General features: G+C 43.2%; 1 protein-coding gene across 22 annotated transcripts in view; it reads left to right on the top strand.

Annotated features, from left to right (window-relative positions):
- Positions 1–23014, top strand: part of KIF16B (kinesin family member 16B) — a 276847-nt gene extending 253833 nt beyond the window's left edge. For 21 of the 22 annotated variants that reach the window (XR_011430732.1, XR_011430729.1, XR_011430727.1 and 18 more), the window contains one exon: positions 21708–23014. Coding sequence is in view for 16 of the 22 variants with exons in the window: in XM_070247112.1 (XP_070103213.1) it covers positions 21708–21866 (159 nt within the window). In the remaining 6 variants the exon portion in view is untranslated. Of the gene's footprint in view, positions 1–1661; positions 1694–21707 lie in introns of those variants that run through there. The other variant, XM_070247119.1, reaches the window with a different exon arrangement.
- The last annotated feature ends 2270 nt before the right edge of the window (positions 23015–25284 follow it).

The following is a 25284-nucleotide window of genomic DNA, read 5'->3' on the forward strand; positions in this document are numbered from 1 at the left end:
TGAAAACTTCTGCTCTACAAAAGACAATGCCAAGAGAATGAGAAGACCAGATACAGACTGGGAAAAAAATATTTGCAAAAGACACATCTGAACAAAGACTCTTATCCAAAATATACAGTGAACTTTTAAAACTCAACAATAAGAAAATTAAAAAGCCAATTAAAAAATGGGCAAAAGATCTAACAGACACCTCACCAAAGAAGATACACAGGAGGCAAATAGGCATAAAATGATGCTCATCAACATCGTGTGTCTTTAGGGAACTGCAAATTGAAATAACAATGAGATGCCTTTGTACACCTATTAGAATGGCCCAAATCCAAAACACTAAGGACATCAAATGCTGGTGAGGATGTCAAGCATCAGGAACTCTCATTCATTGCTGGTAGGAATGCAAAATGATACAGCCACTTTGGAAGACAGTTTGGAAGTTTCTTACAAAACTAAACACTCTTACCACATGATTCAGCAGTTGCACTCCTTGGTATTTACTCAAATGAGTTGAAAACATATGTTCACATAAAAACCTATACATGAATGTTTATAACAGCTTTAGTCATAATTGCCGAAACTTGGAAGCAACCAAGATGTCCTTCGGTAGGTGAATGGAAAAATAAACTGTGGTGCATCCAGACAGTGAAGTATTATTCAGCACTTAGAAAAACCAAGTGATCAAGCCATGAAAAGTACTGCATATTACTAAGTGAAATGAGCAATCTGAAAAGACTATATACTCATGATGCCAACTATATGACATTCTGGAAAAGGCAAAACTATGGAGATAATAAAAGGATCAGTTGTTTCCAGGAGTTTTTAGGGCAGTGAAACTACTCTGTATGATCCTATCATGGTGGATACATGCTATTATCCTGTTGGTTTGAAACCTCAGGAGCTTTCTGGTGAAATCTGAAGCTGGCTTCCATACACGGAGGGCAAGGAGAGACTGAAGAAAGAGGCAGACCACCCCAGATTGGTAGGTGGCAGTTTTAATAAGCAAGGGAACTTACATACAAGACTTGTCTTGGGCAGCTGCAAGACTAAAGATCTCTGCACCCGCCTGCCAGAATCTTAAAAAGTTTATATAGAGGACTTAATAGGGTTCAGTCACGTATTCTGTCCAGATGGTCTCAGCAACACATTGCTCTGTCAAGGCTGCATCCTTGAAAATGGCTTCCATGGCTGGAAACGGTGGGCAGAATAGACATTCCAGGCACAGAGAAGGGGGTGAGGAGCCTCTGATTGCCCAGGTCCAGCTCAGGGGTCAACTAACAGTCACATCCTTTAGATGACCTCCCCCAACATATACATTTGTCAAAGCCCATAGAAGGTGCAACCCCGAGAGTGAACCCTATTGTAAACTATGGACTTTGGGTGATATGATGTGTCAATGTAGGTTCATCAGTTGTAACAAATATAATCCTCTGATGTGGGAGAAGGGGTGTATATGGGAAATCTCTGTACCTTGCTCTCAATTTTCTGTCAAGCTATAACTGCTTTTAAAAATAGCCTATAAGAAAACATTTAAAAATAAATAATTGTGCAATCATGCATTTATAACCGCCTTCCTTTCCTCATTTTCTCTTTTCATTCCTCTTTCATTTCTATCTTCCTTCTATCCTCTTGTTTTTCCATTGTCCTTTTATTGCTTTGTTAAACAAAAGGAAGGAAGAAGAATGGATGGATGAATGAGTAGGTGAGTGGATTTGACCCTTTTACACATTTTTCTTAAGAGTCTAAAGTTGAAGTTTAGTTAAAAGGCAGGTAATCCTCCTCTAAAGAGATTGTGTTTTTCTTACTTATTTTCTCCACTGCTTGGCATATGGTAATTTACATTTCATTAAGAGTGGCTCTCTTATTACTCTGAAATTTGAAAGTCACTATTTCATCTGTGTTTACCAAGCACCATTTTTATTCACTTGTTCTTTCCAAATGCAAAGTAGATATCTGTCTATATGAATCAATACTTTTCAGAGTCTGCAAATTGAATGAGGTGCCCACTCAGCAGACCACCTTTGCAAATTAAAACATTTGAACACAGAAACCAGGAAGGAAATCTCTTGTAATCACATGTAGCCATCAAGTAGGTTAGAGATCAGGTGGAATACCAGTGTAAATGACAAACAGTTGTAAAGATCCTTTTTCCCTGTAATCTTCATATATTACTACAAAGACTTTTGCATGCTGATTTTTGGTTCAGATGACCTTTGTTTTCTTCTATCTTGTAGTAGTACTTTAGATATCCTAAGTGACCTATTATTACATTTAACTACAATGTCAGTATAATTTGTAAAGATTTTTTATTCGAGTCACTTAAGAAATCTCAATACAGGTTGCCCCTTCCTCTGCCTCTTAACTTTCTACTGTACTGAAACTAAATTCCCCTTAGTTCTTTCAGACAAAAAAGTTGAAACAATCTGTCAAGCTAATGTGAAGAGCCAAAAGGACTGGAGCGCATTAATTTTAGCATCCAAGTGTGGTTAGAATTTCCCATGGGAAAGAGAAGTACATCTTCATTTAAGGACATGGCCCCGGTTCTCCTTGGTGTAGAGTGACCTTCTTTGACAATCCTTTGCAACTGCTTCAGACTCAAAAGAGAAATTGCCTCTACCTGGGAGTGTTAGATTTGTTAATATTAGATATTAAAAGAATTCCTATAATCAAAGAATGCAATCCTATCATATTAGCAAATCTCTCTATGTAAGGGTTATACAACCATCTCTTTCTAAACTTTAGTGCATTAAAGGAACTTTGAGATATCATGACATAGAAATCAATAACCTGTAGTTTCTTTTTTCACTTTATTTCTTATGACAATATATCCAAACCAGAAAGAATAATGTAATGAACCCGAGTGTACCCTCCCATATCACCCAGCTTCAATATTTAATCACCATGTGACCAATCTTGTTTTATTTATACCCCTAGCCACTACACACACTCACACAATTATTTTAGAGCAAATATCAGACATCATATTATTTTATCTGTAAGAATTTTAGGATCTATCTCTTAAAAAGCAAAACTTTATTTTTTTAAACATAACCACAATGTCGTTATCATTACACATACACACATCCTAGGAATTAACCAATCTCTCAGCATAAACAAATATCCAGTCAATGTTCATGCCACATCAATTTTCTCTCTTTATTTTCCAATGGATAAATCAAGACTCAGATTATATCCACATGTAGTATTGGTTGATCCATCTCTAAAGTGTCTGATAATCTGTAGGTTTCCCCTTCCTCTTTTTTCTTCACCATCTGTTGTTGGAGAAACCATGTCATTTATCCATTGAATTCTCATATTTCATACTTTGCTAACTGCCTCCCCATGGTGTCATTCACCATGCTCCTCTAGTCCTGCGTTTTCTGAAAACCAGTAGTTAGATTGAGAGGCTTGATCAAGTTCAGGTTTGATTTTTTTTTTTTGGCAAGAACACTATATAGGTGGTAATGTTGTTCCCATTGCATCTCAGAGGAAGCGTGTGATGTCTGGTGGTCTGTCTCTTGTAGCATTTGCTGCCTTCATTAAAACAGTTCTGTGACAATGGCAGTCATTGTCCATGCTCAGGGCTACTTCACATGCCCAGATTGAGCCTGCCCTGCTTGTGTCATCTATGGTTCTTGTCTTGAAAGAGCTCACGGTCCTGTCAGAGCAGAGACAACTCAACAAGTAATTACAGGCCGCTGTCGTAACTATGGGCTTGAACTGCCTTTGTGGTTTTGAGAGGATGTGCTTCCCAAAGCAGTGGTTCTCAGACCTGTCAAGCTGATCTTTCAGATTATCTCCAGCAGCTTTTTGAAAGATGCAGGTTCTCAGACTTTGTTCCAGTATATTCTGATACAGCAGGACTAGGGTGGGACCCAGGAATCCGAACCTATTGTGGAAAGATGAGACTGGTACAGGGGTAGACAGGGAAGTAAAAGTAAGATCCTAAAGCCATCTCCGTGACTTTGGACCTGATCCAGAGGAAAGTGAGGAGCCAATGGAATGTTTTAAGCAGACACGTGGAAGGATGAGATTTTATTACTGTGGAGAGAATGTGTGGGAGCAGGGGAGATGGGAGGCAGGAAGGACAATGACCAGGCTGTTGCTCTTGTCAGGTAAGATATGACTGTGGCCTGAAGGAGGATGTGATGGCAGTTGGGATGAAGAAAAGTGGGGATGTTAGAGAGATACACAGGAGGTACGATTAGCATGGCTTGTTATTCAACTGAATGAGAGCTGGGAGGTGATGATGAAATTAGTATGAATGCTGAAGACCCTGGACGTTAATCTTAACAAGACAGTGAAATCCAGTATTAAATATATTTGTGAATTTTACGTTTCTACACACAACCCATGGTGTTGAAATAGTGCCTTTTTGCCACTCCACTAATTTAGTGTTTGGAAACTGCATTAGTCAGTATTCTTCAGAGAAACAGAATCAATAGAATGTACATATATGTGTGTGTAAAGTCATTTATTATAAGGAATTGGCTCACGCGTTTATGGAGAGTGAGAAGTCCCAAGATCTGCTCTCCACAAGCAGGAGATCAAGGAGAACAAATGGTGTCCTTCCAGTCAGAGTCCAGAGGCCTGAGAACCAGGGGAGCTGATGGTGTAAGTTCCATTCCAAAAGCCAGCGGTGTTGAGACCCAAGAAGAGCTGATGTTTCCATTCAAGTCCAATGTCAGGAAAAGACCAATGTCCCAGTTCAATGCAGTCAGGCAGGAGGAGTTCCCTTTTACTCATGGGAGGGTCAGCCTTTTTGTTCTCTTCAGGCCTTCAACTGATTTGGTGATGCTCACCCACATTAGGGAGAGCAATCTGCTTTACTCAGTCTGTTGACTCAAATGTTAATCTCATCCAGTAAGGCCCTCACAGACACACTAGGATAATGTTTCACCAAATATCTGGGCACATGTAGCCCAGTCAAGTTGGCACAAAATTAACCACGACAGAAGTCATTTCTGTTCCCCCCAGATACAGCCAGAGTGGCACTTTTCCTGTTTGTTGAGCTTTGGAGATTCTAATATCAATCCCAATTACAGTCCCACCTCATGCACAGTCCTAGCATTGACTCAGCAACATCTGTCATCTCCCCAGCTCCCGTGCTCGTTTACAAGGTCTTTGGGGCTCAACAAATCTATAGCAGAGATTCTCCAGCTCCTTCCTATTTATGGAAATAGCATCAGGTGAGAGCACTGCAGCACAGCTCAAGACGGCAGGCTTCAGAGCTCTGCGCTCTGTTCGGTGTAGAACATTTTTTATTTCCCTGGTTACTTTTAAAAGCAAAAAGAAATGAGGCCTGAACATTGCAGTGTTAAACAGCTGGAGGGTTGTTCTGCCCTGCTCCTAGATCCAGCGAGGCATCACTGTTTGTTTTCTTTTATTAAATGTCTCATTGCCTCTGAAGCAGAAGTAGCTGTCGCAAGTGGCGCAGACGAAGGAGCATGCAGCACAGCTCACTCCTCTGTCGCCCGTACCTGGAGGTAGCTTGCCTGCCTTGTTCAGAGGCAGATGTTAGCTCCAAGTTACTATTGACCTTACTGTTTACTCTGCTTAATTACATACTATTTTAATATTTTCTCATTCTGCCTCCCCTTACATCTTACATTCATGCTGCTGCACAACAGGAGCAAGAAGGGAAGGTTTTTAAAACTGAAGCACTTAATTAGCTCCCAGGCCCCAGGGGAAGTGTCAGATGGAAACAGAGCTAAGAGTAGGGGAAGAGAATAGCAGGAGATACGATGATTGATGGTAGAAAAAACAGTGACCACCTTCTGATTATGACTGAATTATTGTTTTGGAATTAGTGACCATTTTGATTCTAGTAGTATTCCTGTTTATTCAGTTAGAGTTGCTTATTTCTGCCAGAGCTTTTTTTTTCTTTCCCCCCAGTGCACACGTCATCCTGGGTGAGGATGAAGGGATGGCCCATCAGTAAGGTTCTTAGTCCCTTCCTGGCACCATCATGCGTCCGATTGTCATTTAGAGACCCCTGATTGTGTTGTTTTAAATGCAGTCACAATCTTGTTAATACTCATTGGAGGAGGGGACATACAATGACATATTATTAATTTAGAATAATAAAGCATGATATAATAAGATATAATTATATGGATTTGATTGTCTATAGATAGAGATCTAATTTATAAATATAGTTATAGATGTATAATATAGATGTAGATTATAGCTGTATAGGTTCTAGATGTGATAGAGACGCCAATGACAGATATAATTCAATATTGTATATAGATAAATAGAGTTATATAGTAGAATAAAATAAGAATCCACTTTTGTCATAAAAACATAAAACACAGGAGTTTGTGGAAATGATTGCAGCGTAGCCCAGCCCCCGGAGACCTTGGCACTGGCAGCTCTTCTGACTTGGTCCCGTGGAGACGCCACAGTCCGGCCAAGTGGATATTAGCTAAGACAGTGGGCAAGTTGGGAACTTATGGGCGGCTCTTCATCTTCTGAATGCTCTAGAATCATTTTGATGACAGATACAGGTAGGCCCAGTGCATGAGCCACGTTCTCCTGAGTTCTTATCACCTAATGTTGCAATAAAACTTGCATTTTAAATTCTTTAAAACTGCTTGTTTCCCCTTAGGCAAATAATGAGTAAGCTTGCTGTAAATCAGAAAGTCCTCATCAGAAAAGGAGATGCTAAAGACTCAGTAAGAACACTGGGGAGGAAACAAAGCAGCTGGAGCCAGGAGCAAAGACCGACTACCCCAACAGCCTGGCCCCCCAGGTGGATAGCAGGCTCCACTAAATGAAGAGCTCCCTCTTAGCAGCTAAAGCCAGGATCCCCGTTAATCACCACCACCCCGCTCCCATCTCATAGCTGACACATGTCGTGTGCCCCATGTCCCCTTCACATACCGTGGTATTGGCTGTGACCATGGCAGACAGTTGCACTGTGTGCTGGCAGCATCCCACTGGGGCTCTGAGCCTTCTCCGAAGCTGAGGCAGCTCCCTCAAGCCATGACCAGGCCAGTCCATGGTTGGAGGGAGGTAAGGCCCTGGAGGTGACTCTCCAGCAGTGAGAGTTGAAAGTCTCTGGACAGGTGTGCCTGCCTCCCGTCCTTCACAGGGTCCATTCGGAGGCACATGCCGCATGCTTCTCACAGCGTCCCCAGCAGGCCTGAGTCTAGGCACCTGCAGCAGGAACCCACTGACAACACCCCCTGTGTTGGTTTTTCTCCTTTTCCCTCTCTCACCTTCCCTCCCCTTTGCTCTACGGCCAGGATCACCCCTAAGTAAAGGACCTCAGGTCTGCTTTCAGAGGATCTCACACTGAGTCACTTGCCCACAGGGAGCTGCTCTTGTGGGTTGGGCCTATATCCATCTGACCATTTTTCCATGAGTGTGTGTATGTGTGTGTGAGTGTGAGAGAGAGACGGACAGAGAACCTATTGCTGTGTTGTGTACATATGTAGTTTTCAAAACGTTTTTTAAGTCACTGTCATTGTGGATCTGCTGAAATCGTTCTCTGGGCTTCTCTGAAGAGCACTCCCTGCCCTCTGTTTGACGCCCCCTTCTCTCTCCCCAGCAGCAACCTTTCAATACTTTTTGGTATTTTCCTCCAAACTAAAATCGCATTTCTGTTGCTTCTTGATTTTTGTTTTAATCTGAGGTCTTATCTATTGACGTCCCACTGTGGACGGTGGTTCCCTAACATGCACCCCAAACCCCGATGTCCTTAAACAGGCAGAGCACTTGCCATTCCCTGCTCAGCCTTTCCACACAGTGTGTCAGGAGTACACGTGAGCAGCTTATTTGCTTGCTTCGTATATTGTGTCCTGACCACTAATTCAACTTCAAATGCCTGGTCAGTTGTACGAATCTCTTCTGAAGACATTGACCATCAGGTATTTCATGAATACAGCCTCCTTGAAGAAGTCTGTCCTGGAAACTTCATGCCTGTTGGAGTCAAACGGAGTCACATCTGCTCTGATCTCCCTTCTCCATCATCCTTTGCTCTCTCTTGAATTGTTTCCCCTGCTTTCTGTGCCCTGGGTTTTTCCCCCTTTCTTGATTTGCTCCTTCATTCTGTTGGAGCACATCTCTAGTAGCTTCCTGAGAAAGGATGTAGAAGAAGTAAATTTCTAGAGAGATGTCTGAAAGTATCTTTCCTCACCAACACACTAGCTAGATATATTAGCTGGAAACCATTTTCTTTGAGAATTTCAAAGGGCTTGCTTCATTATCTTCTCTCTGCTGTTTAGCAGTTAAAGCCATTTTAATTCTTGATCCTTTGTTTGTGATATGATCCTTCTCCCTCCCCTACCAGAAGCTTGTAGGGTCTTTCCTCCATCTCCCGTGTTCTGAGCTTTCACAGTTGTGCTTTGGTAAGCACTCCATCACTTCTGCTGTGCTTACCTGCGTGGCCCTCATCTCTCTCACGTCCTTCATCTCTGGGAGGTTTTTGTGATGACTTCCTCTCTTAAAGTTTTTTCTTTTGTTTCTTTCTGAAATCCCGTTTGTTTGTGTTGAACCTGCTGGCCTGGTCCTCCTCTCATTTTCCTCTCTCCTCTATTTGCCATTTCTGTTTCTGTTGGTCCATCTCCACAGATTATTTGAGAAGCCCGGTGCTTTGTGGTCCACCCCACTCCTTCTTCGCTTGTTGTAACATTCCACTTTCTGTTGTATCTTCTAGTGTTGTTATAAACCTGAAGGCCAAGCTTCTTGCTCCCTGAAATAGTCAATTTTGTTTATTTCCACTGATGTCTGCACAGTTCCTCTTTATACATTTCCTTTGTTGCATCTGGCCAAAAGACGTGCTCAAAATTCTTCCTGCACATTCATTTATTTTAAGAACCGCTGTCTCGGTCCTGTCTCCACTAAGTTCTCTACTCACTGTTTATATATACATTCGGAAATCACCTTTTCTCTTTTATAAAGCCTTGCCCCATTTGCATTTGGCTTTCTTGAAGATGCTTAGTTCGCCTTAACTCCATTTATTCAAATTTGTTTCCCAAATAAATTGTGCTTTTCTCAGATGAAAGGTGCTCACCATGGCCTGTGCCAGTGAACCTACAGCCTGTTTTTTGTTACCTTTGTAAAGTGCATCTTTATTTTAGAATTCAGCTAGTTGGTTTTTTCCCTTGGCAATCTTTTTTTCTTCGATACGTGTGTTAATGAATCACAGCATATGTTGCAGTCCTTTGGGACAATATTTGGGGGAAACAAGTGGATAGAACATCAGTTTGTTCCAATTCCTTGTAACTTTTTATCTTCATTGTTTGCCCATGTTAAGCTCCCCTCCAGTTTTAGAAAGACTTATTTCTATTCCCAGCAATTCACTGCAATGCATTTACATTTACATATAGAGTATTCATTCCAGTCAACCAAAAAAAAAATTTTCTCTAATCTGTTTTCTAATTGCAATCACCTGTTTCATATTATTTATAAGTAATATTAAGAAACTGGTATTGAAATTAAGAAAGCTTTTGCTAATCAAAGTTACAAATGATAGTAAATGAAGGCGTCGCCTTTTGCTCCATGGGTTTCTGTAGCCGGCTGGGATCAGATCCCCAGGGGATCGCAGGGCTTTAGCTGAGTGCCCTGAGCCGCCGAGGACCCGGTCTGCTCTTACTATCTCCATGGTCTGGGCTATTTGCGCTTCTTGGTACATGTTGTTGCCAATTCATCTTTCCTTTTCTGTTTATAGTGCTTGTCTTCCAGTTCACAAAACTGCATTGATTTGCAGTTTCTTATTTGAAAGAATCTGGGCAAGTTCAAGTAATAGGTCAGTCAGTATAAACTGTCAGTTCTTACTTTGAACAGCAGTTTCCTTGTGGCAGAATCTGTGGATGTCAAATTAGCTAAAATTAGCCCATTATTTTTTAGATTAAATGGCCCCATAGTTTTCTGCAAGATCCCCTAGCTAGTGAGATTTCCTTGTGATCTGTAAGACTTTCTTTCCATCCACATTTGCCAGTACTTCTTTTTGCCTTTCACTGCACTACTTGCACAGCCTTTCAGTTGAGAACAGTCACAGATGCTGGAAGTTTTGTCACCTGAAGGCCTGCTGCTTGCACGGTTTTCAGGCTTCTTGGGTGCTGAGCGCAGCAGACGCGAGGGTCCGAGGAAGCTCATGTTTAGTCACCTGCCCAGCCGGCAGCGTTCTTCACTTCTCTTCCGCAGCAGCTTCTTAGACTTTGACAGATGTCCAGGATAGTTTTAAGTTTCTAAAGTTTGGCTTTGAAGCATAAAGTCTTTGATAGGCTTCCTTCTCTATAGTAATTTAGTAAATAACCTTTGATCAAGACAAAGTTTTGCTTTCTATGAAGTTTTGCTGCAAGGTAAGCTCCTAAGGAAGTGAACTTCGCATTATTTATCAAGATTTATTAGCATTCCCTAAGAGCCATTAACCCATTGGTCATCTAATGGACACTGTCTTTTATGAGCAAAGTCCTGTGCAGGAAGTACATGTATTCAGTGTATATCTATTTTAACTTAGATGCTAAATTCTGTAGATAATATCTATTTGGTAAAGGAATTTATTTTCATTTCCATGTATCAAATATATACCTATTCCATCCTGTTTTAGAATGAGAAATGTTCTGTTAGAGAAGTTTCAATCTGGCTGTTCTCCCTGCCTTCACCTTCCCTGACATAAAGCCTCGGTCATTGTCGCAGTGAAGGGGATCATTGGTGCAGATAATCCAAATCCCCAGCTAATCCTCTCTGTGGGGTGGGGTCACAGGCCCACCGCTCAGGGCCACAGTCCTCATCACACCTGGGGTATGACCATGGCTCCCCCAGGACGTAGGGCAGTGTGTGGACACTGAGGAATAATTCCCCAGGCAGGATAATCTGCAGGGCAAATAGTCCCACAGGGATCATCAGGAGCCCCTGGTCCAGAGAATAAAAAAGGGGCAATGGGTCTTGCCTCCCTGAGTCTGAAAAGCGTACTCTTTTCCTGGTATTCAGAGACTTAGTCTTATTCAGTGGTGGCCCCATCCAAGGCCAGCCAAAGAAAACTTACCATGGATACACAAACGACCTTAGGTCAGACCTTAGAGGCATGGATTGTTCTGCTCAACTGCAGCCACAGCTGGCAGAAAGGACGAGAAGGTCGTTCAGCGTTTCCGAAGCCTCTCTCTGCATCCAGGTCTCGGCTTCTACTAAAAGGGAGAATTGGGGATGCCACTGATTAATGTGCAACGACTTCTTGATTCTTGAGGTTTTTAGGACCTGGGTCTTTGAATTTAAGTACATTATAGCCGAGAGGTACCACACAGCAAGATTCTCATTTGAAAGTCTGCCAGTCAAATCGGTCATTTGGAACACTCATTCTCTCTCAGAATGCCAGGAACCTCTTTGAAGGTTTCCTCCATGCAGGAAGGAATCGTGAGCTTAGAAACAAAGAAAAGAATAGTTGTGTTTTTTTCCCCCAGATGGCACTTTTCGGAATCTCAGTATCCAAAATGTATCTTAAAATGAGCTTTTGGGGGATCATTAATTTACCTGGTATAGGTTAGATTTTTTTATTATTTTTAATATGGTTCCCAATTTTGAAAAAATGTTAGTTCTTCCTTACTTTAAAGCAATTCTTCAAATAAAGGGTCTGCCAATATCTGATATAAGGTGACTTTAGAAAAAAACCATTCCATATACTTGCTGTCTTCCACTTTCCTTTGACGGGGAAAACATTAAAGTTAAATACTTCCACCTTTTAAGCCCATGTGTTTCTAGATATCTAAAAGAGGAGAAAATTAACATACTTGCCTATTAACTCCCTGAGGACAAAGCTATGTAGATAATAAGGTGAATTGGGCCCTGCCCACTTTACAGACAGTAGCTCATTTAATCTTCTAATCTTAAAAAGAAGATAATATAATCAAATGAGGAAGCTGAGGTGCAGAGGTGTTCAGGGACTTCTCCAAACCCCTGTGCTGTAATGTCGCCCATGCCCAGCACGGTGGCTGCATGGTGGCTGAGTGCCGAGGAGCCGGCTCGCAGTGCGAAGTTAGACTCCAGCAGCTGTACAGTCTAAACAGGCCGATGGATGCCTCCAGGGCTCTCTTCTGGCCTCGCCACCAACTCCGTGCTGAGGAAGTTGGGTTGCTATGCATCAATGTTTAGCCTGTTAGCAATCTCCTACCTAGATCCAAAATACCAATAAACAAAAGTCAAAGACCCCGGGTGAGCACTAGAAACTGGCCTACCCCCACAGCATCCTCCCATTTTTTGCTTCAACCAAATGAAGCTGAGAGTAGGGCCTACCAGACTGTTTGGAAGCTATTTGCCTCCTTTGTTAGAGCTGACACATGTTGTGCTTCTGGCTCACAGGTGCCGGACAAACTCAATTCCTCTCTTCCCCTCCAGGATCCAAAAAGATGGGACTGGTATTGACTTGTGCTCTAGAGAAAAAAATCAATCAGCTTCATGGTCCAAGCAGATTCTGGGCTTTCTAAGGTGGCTTGTTCGTGGAGTGTCACCCTAAGCTTGCTGGTCGGCCAGGTCATCATGGCCGTTAAAGCTCCCTAATACCCAGAGCAAGCACGTCAACCTGTAAAAATTGAATATCACATGGACTTTAAATGCACATTGCTTATAAAATTTTTAAAGCTTGCTGGATTTTATTAGAATATGTGAACCAGACTGAGTATATTAAATTTATGAGCCCAATTGATGCAGCACCATAATAATTCAATACAATATGCTTATGTCATTAAACTCATAAAAAAGATTCTCTGAATAGCTGTAATGAATAGTTCTGATTCTGTAATCACAGACTAACATTTTCACCCTGATGAATTTTAACCAGGAGCTCTCAGAATTCTCTATAACATCAAGAAATAAATGCCATATTTCAAATGATAACTACTTATTTCAAGTATTTACTTTAAAGCCTAAGATAGATAGAAAAGAAGTACCTGCTAAGACAGAATTATTCATTAGAAATACTAAAAAGGTTGGAAGAGGTTGGCATTCAGTAGAATAGAACTGTAATTTATGCTTGGTCATAAATTATAGATAGAAAGCAAAGTAACTTTTTTTTATCCTGCTTTGACTTAATTTCATTTATTCCTTCATCTCTTACCTTATTCCCAAACACATGTACTTTGGTTATCTGTCACTGTGTAATAAACTACCCCGAAAGTTAGTGCCTTAAAGCAGCCACCTTTGTATTGCTTTTGGTGCTGTGGTTCTGGAATTTGGGCAGGGCTCAGCCAAGTGGTTCATCTTTTCCAAGTGTCAGGTGTCAGGTCAGGCCACTTGTATGGCTACATTCTGATCATGGCTCTGCTAAGGACTGGGCTCAGCTGGGGCACCAGAACCTGCAAGGTGGCCTCTTCATTCACAGCATTACCTCTGGTGCATTCTTTCAGTTAAAACAAGTAACAGGTTCCACCTAGGAGGCCTGGTGGGACTCCGTGGGTCGGAGAGAAAAGCGACCACCAGCACACGGTGCAGGACCCCCAGTGTGAGAACTGGTAGAGAGCTGATCGGTGAGCAGTGCATTCCAGGAGTGTGTCCCCCAGGTTGAATGGGCCACACATGGCGCACAGTCCAGTCCTGCTGGACCATCGGTGGTGCCCCTAGCTCTGCTTCCTTGCCGTGAAACAGTGTACATGCTCTCCCCACTGCCTGGAACAGCCTTCCTCCAGTATCTTCCCCCAATATCTTCATCTCCTTGCTTCTTTCTCACCCCTCAGGTCTTGGCATAAATGTCTCCAATTCCCAGGACTAGGCTGGGTGCTGTTTCTAGGTGCTCCAAAAGCATCTCATCCCTGTTTTCTTGTAGCCATATTTTAATTACTGCTTTACCTATCCATGTCCCTGTGAGGCCTGCAAGTTATTCAGGACAGGAACTGTCTTGTTTAATTCACTGCTAAACCCCCAGCAGCGCTGGCATGTAGAAAGCTCTCAATAAATGTTTGTTGGGTGTATGAATGAAGCATGAAGAGAGAGGAGTCAACAAAGAACAAACCTTGATCCAGTCCTTAAAAGATAAGTAGAATTTAGATCATGGGAGCAGAGCACCAGTAAGAACGATTCTGAACACTGAAGGGATGGTGCAGGGCAGCCCAGGCACCTTGTGAGGCCAGGCACTGTGTTTTATTCGACACGGGACACCCAGTGTCTGGCACACTTCGTGTAGAGCAGGTGTGCAGTAACTGTGTGGTGAATGAATGAGTTGTTTGAATGAGACTGTCCTAATTTCATCAGAGTATAGAGAACATTTGGGGCATGTCTGGAAAGGAACCCAGCATATTTGATCCAATGGAGACAAATTTTAGGATTCCTAAATAGCCAGAGAGAGATGTGCAGACTAGAATTTATGAGAGTTTAGAACTGGGAAGACTTGACTGAGTGAATAATATTGACCCCACTGGATCGATTCATGACATGGCCCATGGTGATCAGATCTCTCTCCGGTCTGGAACCATCCCAGCATGTGTTCATCTGGGCTTACTCTATCTTCAGAGCCCATCAGTCGATGGTGAATTTTCCAAGTGCTGCAAGGTAGATGACACCTCTAAGTCTTATTAGACTCATAATGTTGCCTTAAGCAACCACCGTGGCTGATGACTTCTAGAAATGAGGGATGCCATTGAACTATCTTCCCTGTTAATATGTCACAATGGAAAAGGTGGATAAGGCCCTGTTACATTTTAAAGAACATTTCAATTTTAATAATTTCAATAACTTGAAATTAAAATGTGGACTTAAGTAAAAATTTTGTAAAATGAAGAGGGCTCCACAACAGTGAGATGGGTAGAAAACAGTGTCATAGCTGGGGTGATATATTGCACGTGAAATAAGCAATAGGCTGTGGTTACAGTCATGAGCCCTATTAAAAAAGACACTTTTTAATTGCATAAAGTGGTCATGATTTTATCCCCCTGCTAATTAAAATGGAGGAGCCAAAAGATAAGAAGTTAAGGTCTTCCAAGAGCTTCTGTGGCCCATCCTCATGCCTATATCTTCTACACACACACACACACACACACACACACACACGCACACACACATACATCCCTACACAGAGTGGTTGATTGAAATTCAAAGTAAATTCTGAGAGCCTACGTGAACATGGTATGGACAGCCCTAAAGAGAGGGGCTGCATTTACATTTACATTTACACATTACATTTCAGCCTTGAAGGAGTGCGCCTTAAGGATTATATTTGCCGTTGTTTCTCCTGAATTTGAAGAGCCAGTCATTTTGTCAGCTTCTTATAGTCTGTTGGTCTTGGCTAAGTCACTGCCTCTTGGGATCTCAGTCTCCTCATCTGTAAACAAAGGATACGTATACCTGTCCTCCTCCTCTTCGGTGTGTCTTGGGGGTCATCTGAGCTCATGAACTGGGAATGGCTTTGTACAATGTGCCTGCAGACACAAATCCAGATTCGGGGCCTCTGTGTTCTCCTTCAAGTCCTGCTGTTCCCACACAGAGCCCTACACCTGCTGGTCTTGCTCCCTTGTTCACGTTGTTGGCTGAGCCTGGATACCACTCCTCCCACCGTCCCTCTTTTCCCTAGTCTCAAACCTTCCCTTCTTTCTAGATCCCAGACCTGAAAGGGAATGGCTGCAAGATGAGAGGGGCCACACCATTTAACACCCTGCTGATGTCACTAGTTTTTGCCTGGATGGACCATAGAGCACGTGGTCAGTCCCTATGACCAGACTAGCATTTCATCCAGAAGCTCCAGAGTTGAAAAGAAAAAACCAGCAGAGGCTGTCTAAAGACCAGCTTATGCCCAAGTTGTTCCAGTAACTTCAGTACTTTTCCTTTCAGACTGAAATTGTATTGTAGGTCACAAGTGAATCGTGTTAACATAATGATCTTCATCAGGAATGTCTACAGTGAAATAGCATGTAGCAGCACGTTCTGCTTTCCTTCTTTTCCGTGATGCAGTGTATTGATTGTGGTACCAGGCTAAAGCTCTAAAGTAGTTGACTGAATTCTTGCTGAATTGCCCTGTATTGCTGTAGGGAGTGTGTTTCTCCTCTCAGAACTCATTAACACAGCCAATAGACCAACATTACCCTGTGTTGTGGTTCAAAAGATTAAAATGTTTAGTTGTTGTCTTTCGAAATGGTGTTGGAATTTTAAAGATTGGCCTGTGTGTATATCAGGGTCTGGGGCAGGAGCCTTCCTGGTAAAGGCTTGGCTGGGGATGTTCCGCTAGGGTGTGCTGTGAATAGGAAAAATTCACCAGCCTCTCTGCCCTACGTCAGCCAGATAACCAATCCCCAAAGAAGGGAAAGGTGCTTTTTCAGAGTGAGTGTGAGTGTTGTTTGGGAAGGCAAATGGAGTCAAGACAGTCAAAAAATGGCCAGTGCCCATCAAGGCTCTGTGAGTGAAATATCGGAGCATGAGCACAGCTGCATGGGACTCCTGTAGAAGAGTCTAAGCCTTACAGGAAAAAGGTCTTTCCTCATGCTTGTATGGAACATTAGCTCTAGAGAACGCAGTGCCCACTGGTCTCTATGAGAGCACCATCAGGCCTGGGCAAGGCAGCTTATCTGGCCCAAGCAGCAAAGATGCCCAGTGTAGATGGCCTTGCCCAGTGAGAGACAGCAGTGCCCAGAGAAGAGGGCGTGGCAGCCCCTGTGGATGGCAGCCTGGTGAGGGAGACCCAGCCTCTGGAGTGGGATGATCTGGATGCAAGTCCTGGCTCTTCCACTTCCGTGCTCTGTGATGTTTGGGACATTATATTAGCTTCCTGGACCTCCATCTCTACATCTAGAAAATGAAGATAATAATAGTCCCTACCTCATAAAGTTGTGGTGGTGATTAAATGAGACAGACCATTAACAGTTCTCACTGTGCCCAGTACATTGCAAGCCCTTCATCAATGGCCCCTCCATAAAGTAATGCGATGGGAACTGCTCAGCCTGGTGTGTGCCCTCGTTCCTCCTGAGGAAATTCTCGGAGGGGTCTTGGCAGGGTAGAGTTACAAAAGGACCCCTTTGGAAAGAAGGGGTCAGGAGCCTGGCGTGGGGCGTCTCTGACACCTTCCCTTGGTGTCTCTTGGCCTCCCCTTTAAAAGCTCTCAGGCCCTCTGCGGATTTTGTCTTTGTTTTGGGGGGATTTTAAAAGCTTGTGCCAATTCAACACTTTTTTTGCAACTGACCCCTGGGGGCCCATCTCTCCCAGTTACTTCTACACCCTGCTCACTGCGCCTCTATAGACTGACTTTAAAAACAATAAAACACGCCCACCACCTGCAGAAGAAAGGCTCTTCGTGAAGTCAAGGCTCTGTCAGTACCGAAAGACCCTTAAAGGTTAGCCATCTAAGTTCGACCTTCTGAAAGTAGTGATAGGAAAACTCCTTATACTTTAGTGTTGGTCCAAGTAGCAAAAAGTGAAAACCTAGATAAACGTCTAATATATTTCCTATTCTTAAATCTTTTTGCCAACTTGGGAAACAATGACATTCATCTCCAACGTTGTTGTGCTGTTTCCCTTCTCTCCCCGCCTCTTCTCTTCTCCCCCTCTCCCAGCCCTTCCTCTCCTGCCCTCCCCCAGCCAGCCCCTCCATCTCTCTCTGGCCCCCTTCTCCTCTCGGCCCCTTCCCCTCCCCTCCATCACTCACTCTGAGACAGACCTTTTCCAGACCCCCTCTCACTCTGCCTCTCCGTTTCCCGGTTTGCAGTCTTATTGAAAGAGGATTTGGTTTAATCTGACTTTCATCTTCCCAGGACCCACGGCAGGGCTGAAACATTGCACAACCCCAGGGGTGCGGCTTCTGTTCCTGGGAGCCCCAATCCAGGGTGTTTAACAAAGCAAAGACTCAGGTGTGACACCCCCCGCCTGGGTGGACAAGGGTTTCAGGCCTTCTCTGGTCTCTAATGGCTACAGAGATTTAAATATGTCTGCTTCTATTTCTTTTTCTAATGGAGAAAGTGCCACGTGAAAGAAACAGAAATTGGATATTGGATTTCACAAATCCTTTTCCTCCTTTGCCCTTCTGACCCTGATAAGCCACTTAAACTCCTAATGTCCTTCCATTTTTGTAATACTCTTTTATAAAGTATACTGCCCTGGGGATGCAGCTCAGCTCCTGGACTTATTTTTCACATCCCAGGGAGGGCTAGGATGTCTTTGGCTCAGCAGTAAAGGGATAGCTTTGACGGGAAGAACTTTAATTTTCTCCCTTCAGCCACAGATGCTGTAGAAAACATTGTGAGCACAGGTGCCAAAAATTACTAACATAAATGTGTGCATTTAAGTATGTATTTTATATATAATTATAATGTATCTTAAATATATATGATAGCAGAGTTCAAGTAATTAGCTGATCTTGGATTGAGCCTAAAACCCTGAGGAGAAACTTGTTTATTGGAGGAATAGTAATAGTAAACTTGATGCACCAGACACCGTCATGTGGAAGCAGATTTCATTATTGAGGAAGAGCTCAGACAAAAGACCCAAACCCATCGCCATTGCACGCCGCTCCGCTCAAGTCAGTCAGCGGGTATGTTCACACATGGAATACTATACAGCAGTGATCATGATCCAACAGGGTGCATGAATCTCCCAAGTGTTGTGTTAAACAGTGAATACCAGATACAAAAGAGTATATCCTGTGTGATTCCATTAATATGAAGTTCAAAAACTGGCACAACTCATCCCTAGTGGGAGAAGTCAAGATAGTGGTTACCCTTGAGGGGAAGGTTGTGAGGGAATGTGAGGCAGGCTGCCTGGGTGCTAGAGACATTGTGTTATTTTTATCTAGATGCTGATCACACACGTATGTTCACTTTTTGAAAATTCATTAAGCTGTACACTTATGATGTGTGCTGTTTTCTCTGTGTATGCTTCAATTTTGTAAAAATTAACTCATCAAAATCAATCATCACAGTTTCATCTAAGCATTTTGTCACAAGCTTGGCAGTGTGCCAAGAGTGAGATGCTGTCTGTGACCTCAAGAACTTTCTGGAATTTTAGTTCTGTCTTCTGTCCCCAGCCCTAGCCCTAGTCCTTTGGTTTTGTCATTCATGAGGAAGAATGTGCCCAGCCCACTTCCAGCCCGTGGCTCTGGACACAGCCGCTGTGTTCGTGCCTCCCCTCGTATGCTGTAGAGCACTTGAGTTCACTGCGAAGAACACTTCCTCCTCAAAGCGTTTCTTTGCACCAAGGAAGCAGTCTGTGTAAAGAAAGCTGAAGCTGCCCAATTCTGCTAAGCAGAGATTTGTTTTGCAAAGAAAAACTCTTCTGTAATGTTTATAATTAGTCAAATCAGATCTATCTTGAGTTTTCATCAAGACATGCTAATGAGTTCATTTAAAGAAAAAGGCATTACCTGCAGCTAATATACTGTTCTCTTTTTATGGTGGTGCTCTGGCAGGGAAGACGTCTCAAAGACTTTCTCTTTTTCTTTTATTTATATTTTTAACTTTCACTTCTCTCTTCATTATACCCTTCAGGCTTTGTTGGCCCTTTAAAGGGCTTCTGCTTTGTGAACTAATTATGACAAATGCTGATACAACATCTGTTCCTCCTATTTAAATACCTTCTCTTCTGTCAGAATCCATCTTGAAGGCAGGTGTGTCGTGAGCATTAGTCTGCAGGTTGATGCAGCCTGTGGGAGACCTGAAGCAGGAGCTGCCAAGGCTGCTGAGGTGACGTCTGCGCAGCCGGCCCAGCTCTGTCCACGCTTTATGCTGTGAAGGGTGGCAGCTGCATGCCCAAGTGGATGAGCTCCTTGTCTTCCCCACTCTAAATCGTTTCACACTTGATCTTCCAAAAACAATTAGTTGTGCGCCTGAGTTTCACTGGGAGCCGTGGCTGGTCAGGTGTGGTCCACAATATTGACTAGTAACCATGTCTGATGGAATGCAGGTCCCTCTAAAGGTGATACTCAGCTTCCCTTCCCCCAGAAAAGTGGCAGTTAGCTTCCCCTTTGCCGCTCTGATGCAAGGAAGCCCTGGGCCAAGATCTTCGTTTTTCAGCAGTTGGTTTTGGCGCCTTCTTACTTCGACCTGATTTCCGTTTCAAGATCTTTTCATAAGAGATTGCCATGAGGCCAGTAAGTTAGGAATACTGAACAGGGAAAACAGAGTCTGAATTAAAAACACTTGTTTTCAAGTCTCCTCTCTTGATTACTGGTGTTGCTCACATTTCCTGCAAGTTTCCTCACCTGAAAATGGGTATGACAGTAATAAAAAGAGGTAATTCTATGCAGAGTATGATGATAACATAAAATCAGGTGACTTGGGAAACTTTTGGGGGCAGTGCAGATGTTTGTTATCTTGCTTTGCTGATGGTTTCACAGGTGTATCCATGTGTTAAGCCTCATAAGATTGTACATTTGAAGAATATGCAGTTATTAGGCATCAGTTGTATTGTCATAAAGCATAAAAAATTAGATTTTTAGAAACTATAACTTACTGTACAAATGTTAATTATTAATAATCCTTGTTACTATTTTTAAGAAACCTGACAAATTTTCCTTGAGCTGAGTGTCCTCTGTCAGAGGTAAATTTCAGGTTGGCAATTCATAGAGGCAGGTGAAGTCTGTTTCCTTTAGGCCGAGGTTTCTCCTCTGTGGCGCTGTTGACATCTGGAGCCAGATCATTCTTTGTCATCGGGGTTGTCCTGTGCACTGTAGGATGTAAGCCACATCTGTGGCTTCCACTCACTAGATGTACCTTCCCCCAGAGAGTGACAATCAAAAATGTCTCCAGACATTTCTGAATATATTCTATGGGGCAAGTCACCCCTGGTTAGGAGGCACTGCTCTAGGCCTAGGCCATGTTTCTTAGACAATTTTTTTTGTTACTCGGGGTCCAAAATTATTATATTTAATTTCTAAGTTTGTGACAGGATCATTTATATTTTTTAAACAAGCTGAAATGGTAATAGTGAGTTAGGCTTAAAACCGCCCCCATGCACCCCATTTTCTGGTATAGATGAGATTGGCCTGACCTGAAATATATTAACTATTCTTGTGTGTCCTCTTTTCCCTTAATACATCCTGCCAGCAGCCATGTCTGATCTCATCTCCAGCATCTCTGACCCTAGTCCCAGACATGCTTTGCTTGTTGAGTGCCGGAAAAGGCCAAGGATGCAGTGACAGACACGTGCAGCTGAGGCGGGGGAGGTGGGGGAGGCGTTGGGCGGCGGCGGCGGGGAGAGGGGGTCCTGAGCAAGTGCTCTTAGTAAGAATTTCTTTTCATTGATGATTATAGGATTTGCAAAATGATCTGTAAATGTTGGTACTCAGCACTGCTGCTCTTGTCTGGCCTCTTCCTTTTCCTTTAGTTTATAAGAAGGATCCAAAGCAAATAGTGACTGTGCCAGTCCGCAGCACGTTCAGCACTATACAGGTGGCTAGCCTTTATATCCCCCTTTTAATCATCTTTCTATTTACTGAGTAAGTTAGAGGAAAAATAACTTAAAAAAAATAGGATATTAACTAGTGACACTGATGCTGAAAAGCAGACCCCCTGTGCCCGGCATTGGCGTTTCTCTGGACGTTGTCTGCACATAGGCCCGAGGCCGTGTTGCCATGAATCAGAGCTCTGAGCCAAAGAGATGTCACCTGTGTGTGTCATGGATATCGTGGCTGTCTGTCCTAAGCTGGTCTGGTGATAGCGGAGGAGTTGAGGAGACTCCCCGTGTGCCGTTTCTAATGACAGTCACAGCAGTTCCAGGGGGACGGGAAGTTGTTTCTGGACATCTCTTCTCCTTGACTCCACCCAGTAGTGTCTTGACCATGTTTTTAACTCTTGTCTCTCCCCCAGAAATACCTCAGGGACTTTTTCAGTGTGATGCTCCAGTCTGCCACGTCTCCCCTTCACATCAGCAAAGTGGGGCTGACTCTTTCGAAACACACCATTTGTGAGTTCTCGCCATTCTTCAAGAAAGGAGTCTTTGACTACAGCAGCCACGGGACCGGGTAGAACTGGGAGTGACGGAGGAACCACCAACGCAGTGCCTTCTCATCGTCGAAGCAGGCCCCCTGTGCAGGGAGCTTCCACACGAGGTCCGGGCCGGCCTCCACGTGGTGCCGGCAGATGCCCGTGGCTGGCCCAGCCCCCTCACGAGTTCATACCTAGTGCTTGGGTTTGGGCCTGGGATGCTTTGCTTGCAGATAGTGACCCTCACGGGCAGCTGTTGCTGTTCCGTTGCGGTTGAATGTGGCCTTTTCCGCACAGGGCTTCCTTCTCATTACACAGTGGAGTCCATCCTCTGTGGAAAGGTGGATGTGGCTTGACTATCTTGGGCTCCTCGAGCCAGGTCAACCTGGAACTTCCCAAAGTGGGTGGCTTAGCAGACCTCCGTTCGGTGACTTTCATCTGGTTTCCTCTTTCACCAAAATATACTCTTATTTTTTATATTCCTTCCACATGGCTGGCTATATCCCAAGAAAAGCATTTTAAATTATTTCATTGGATTTTTTCTTTTCCCCCTTGTTTGAGTCAGAACTTTTGTATAAGACCTAAATACTGATGTTTACACAGAATTTCGTATTCTGCAAAAGGGATTTTCAGTCCAATTGTGACTGGAGTCTTCCATGCTTGACACATTGGATGTAGGTGACATCACTTAAAACTTCTATAAATCGATACAAATAAGATGCTTGTTTAATCTTGAAAGTCAAGAAAATTTCCCCAGATGTAAATGGCTGCTGTGCATTCTCCAGCTTTCCCTGCTAAGCACAAAATGAGCGCATAGCTGAATGCATATTTTTAAACATTATTTTGTTCACATTCTGGTTACAGAATCTACTGAATCTTTAGCTGAAACACTAGAACTTACAGTGGTTTATTAATGATCCCTTAAATTACTCAGGACTTAATGTAGCACCGCACATCTATGTGCAGTAAAATGGCTTTGTTTCACTAAAGAAAAATGTGAGTAGAAAAAATATATATGGGGTATATATTGAAATGTATATAATTCTACCTATAGATTTATACATGTACACAGTCCTGTACAATTGTTGTATCGAAATATATAATCATTCACACCAAATTTATTAAAGGTATTTGCTTTTTCAAAATTTAAGTTGAGCTGCTATCAGTATTAAATGAAGTTATGGAATCTACTCTGTAGTTCAGTTGATTTTAAGCTTTCAACGTGCTCATTCTTACTGGTCTGTTTAAAAATTTATCTAATGTGCTTGGAAAGATACACAATGTATAATTTAGCATTTGTGTTGCAGAAGACACAGTCATAGTAGTGATTGAAGTCACAAGTGAATGGCTAACAAAACATGTTTGCCTTCAGGCTTCTAGAATATGCCTGCACAACAGAGCCGTACAACCTGAAAAATAGTTTAAAGATGCAGTTGTCCCAGTAAGAGGAAAAACTGTGCTTGCACTAATTAGATATCACAGTTCAGCATGAGAAAAATGAGGACTTTTAAAAATTGCTACCGAAAGACTTGCTTTTGTCTGCAGTAAGGACTGCAGACACATGTAGGGGCAATTCCTAGCAGGGATTAAAGGATAAAAGGCAGGAGATAATAATTAACCGGAGGTCCTTCATTTCAAAGGAGTCGAGGAAGATTGTCCCTCATTTGCTGAGTAAACTAAATGGTTTTCAACTTACCAGATAATCTGTCTCCTGCCCTTTGGACCCGTGTCGGAGGCTAGGCTCATGGCAAGTGTTTCAGTGAAGTCACACAGATGCAGTAATAACTTGGCGAGAATAATTGGGCACGTATTTGTCAGAGGTGCAGGACTCAGAAGATGCTTGTGTCCGATCCCCATCTGAAGGAATCAGCGTTGAGCGTGGATCAAGCACCCGCTGGCTCTGGCTCTCGCCGCTGTAACGTGAGGGAGTCCTTTCACCTCTCTGAGCCTGAGTCTCTCATCTGAAGCCGTCGCACAGGATGCTCTCTCGGTTCCGTCCTAGCCCACGATTAGGTAACAAGCAGAGGACTAATTGCTTCAGCTGGACCAGTGAAGTCCTTGGTGTGTGGATGTGAAATACAAACTTCTAATCGGACTCAAAGGCAGCTTGATTTGAATAAAATGAGGGGATGGTGAAAAGGCGCTGGGAAGTCTTGTCCAAACAAACAGTGGAATCCCTCTCTGGAGTGAAGATAAGACAGATGACAGTCAGGATGACAACGCTGAAGCTTCGTTAATTTGAACTAATTCAAAGGAGTGAGAGGAAATTAGCACATTTATTTTCTTCCTTTCAAGTGCATCAAACAACAAGGTAACACCACCCTGCGCACTTCGAGCGGTTCACATGGAGGCGCCAGCAACGTAGAAATATTTTCGTAGTCAGTTTGACAAATCTAAGGAGCTTAAACAGAATTCTTTAGTATTAGCACACTAGGTCTTGCTTCTAATAAAATATGTGCACCAAACTTGTTTATAATCACAAGTAGTATGATCACCTTCAGCCTCGCTCCCACCCAGACTTTGCTGTTTCTGAATTAAAAAGATTCAAATTCAACCCTGTGATTGATTTTGGCATGTGAGTAGGGAGTAACCAATCATGCTGGCTTCCTAACGAGGGACATCTGGAAGACTCTCTGGCCCATAATGTGGAGATGCTTTGACGATTCATGAACAGGATACCCAGGCCCTGGGACCACTTCTTGTTACACTCGTATGCACAAAGAGCTAGTTCTGCTCCCTGGGTCCCTATCTACCCGCTCACTGCTTTAGACAGTAGATGCTTGGGAGTCTGGGCAGAAGCAACCAGAAGCTCTCACAGATTAGAATTTTCGGGAACTTGCAAGTGTAGCTGCTATGAGGCTGCAGTCCCCAACCTGAGAGCTGGGACACGTTAGTGTACTGGGTTCAACTTTTAAAGACAAGACTTTCTCCCCCTGGACACATCTCCTCCAGCACACAATCCCATCCATGCCCCCCCCCCCCCCATGTCCTCAAATGTGCTCTCAAAGGCGGAGAGCAGTGCTATATTGTGACCTGGCTCCTTATTGCTCCTGCCGAGCCCACCACAAGGCAAGCCTCAGCCCCCCAGAGGAGTGCGGTAATAACTCAAGCCTGACATGACGTCCTGCTTCCAAACAGTGGTGTTGGAAAGAGGCAGTCTCTTTCACAAATGCTGGAAATGATGCCTCAAGGTGTCGTTAGTCCACGTTGGACATTTCTACCACGTGAGGCCCCTGTCCTCCCATATTCCTGCACACACGTGCAGGGGTGTTTCAGATCGGACTTTGTCACTGGAAAGGTCTTTATTTGTTTTTGAATAAGAGGAGTAAGGAAATTTAGGTGAAATAACTCCATGGCACAATCAACTGCTTCAGTTTAAATTAGCATGACAGGTGATCTATGTTTTGGGAAAACTAATTAAAGGCCATTAATCTAAGGAGACTCATTTCTTGGCAAATGA

This window comes from Equus caballus, chromosome 22 (genome assembly GCF_041296265.1).
Source record: "Equus caballus isolate H_3958 breed thoroughbred chromosome 22, TB-T2T, whole genome shotgun sequence".
In the NCBI taxonomy this organism is placed as follows: domain Eukaryota; kingdom Metazoa; phylum Chordata; class Mammalia; order Perissodactyla; family Equidae; genus Equus; species Equus caballus.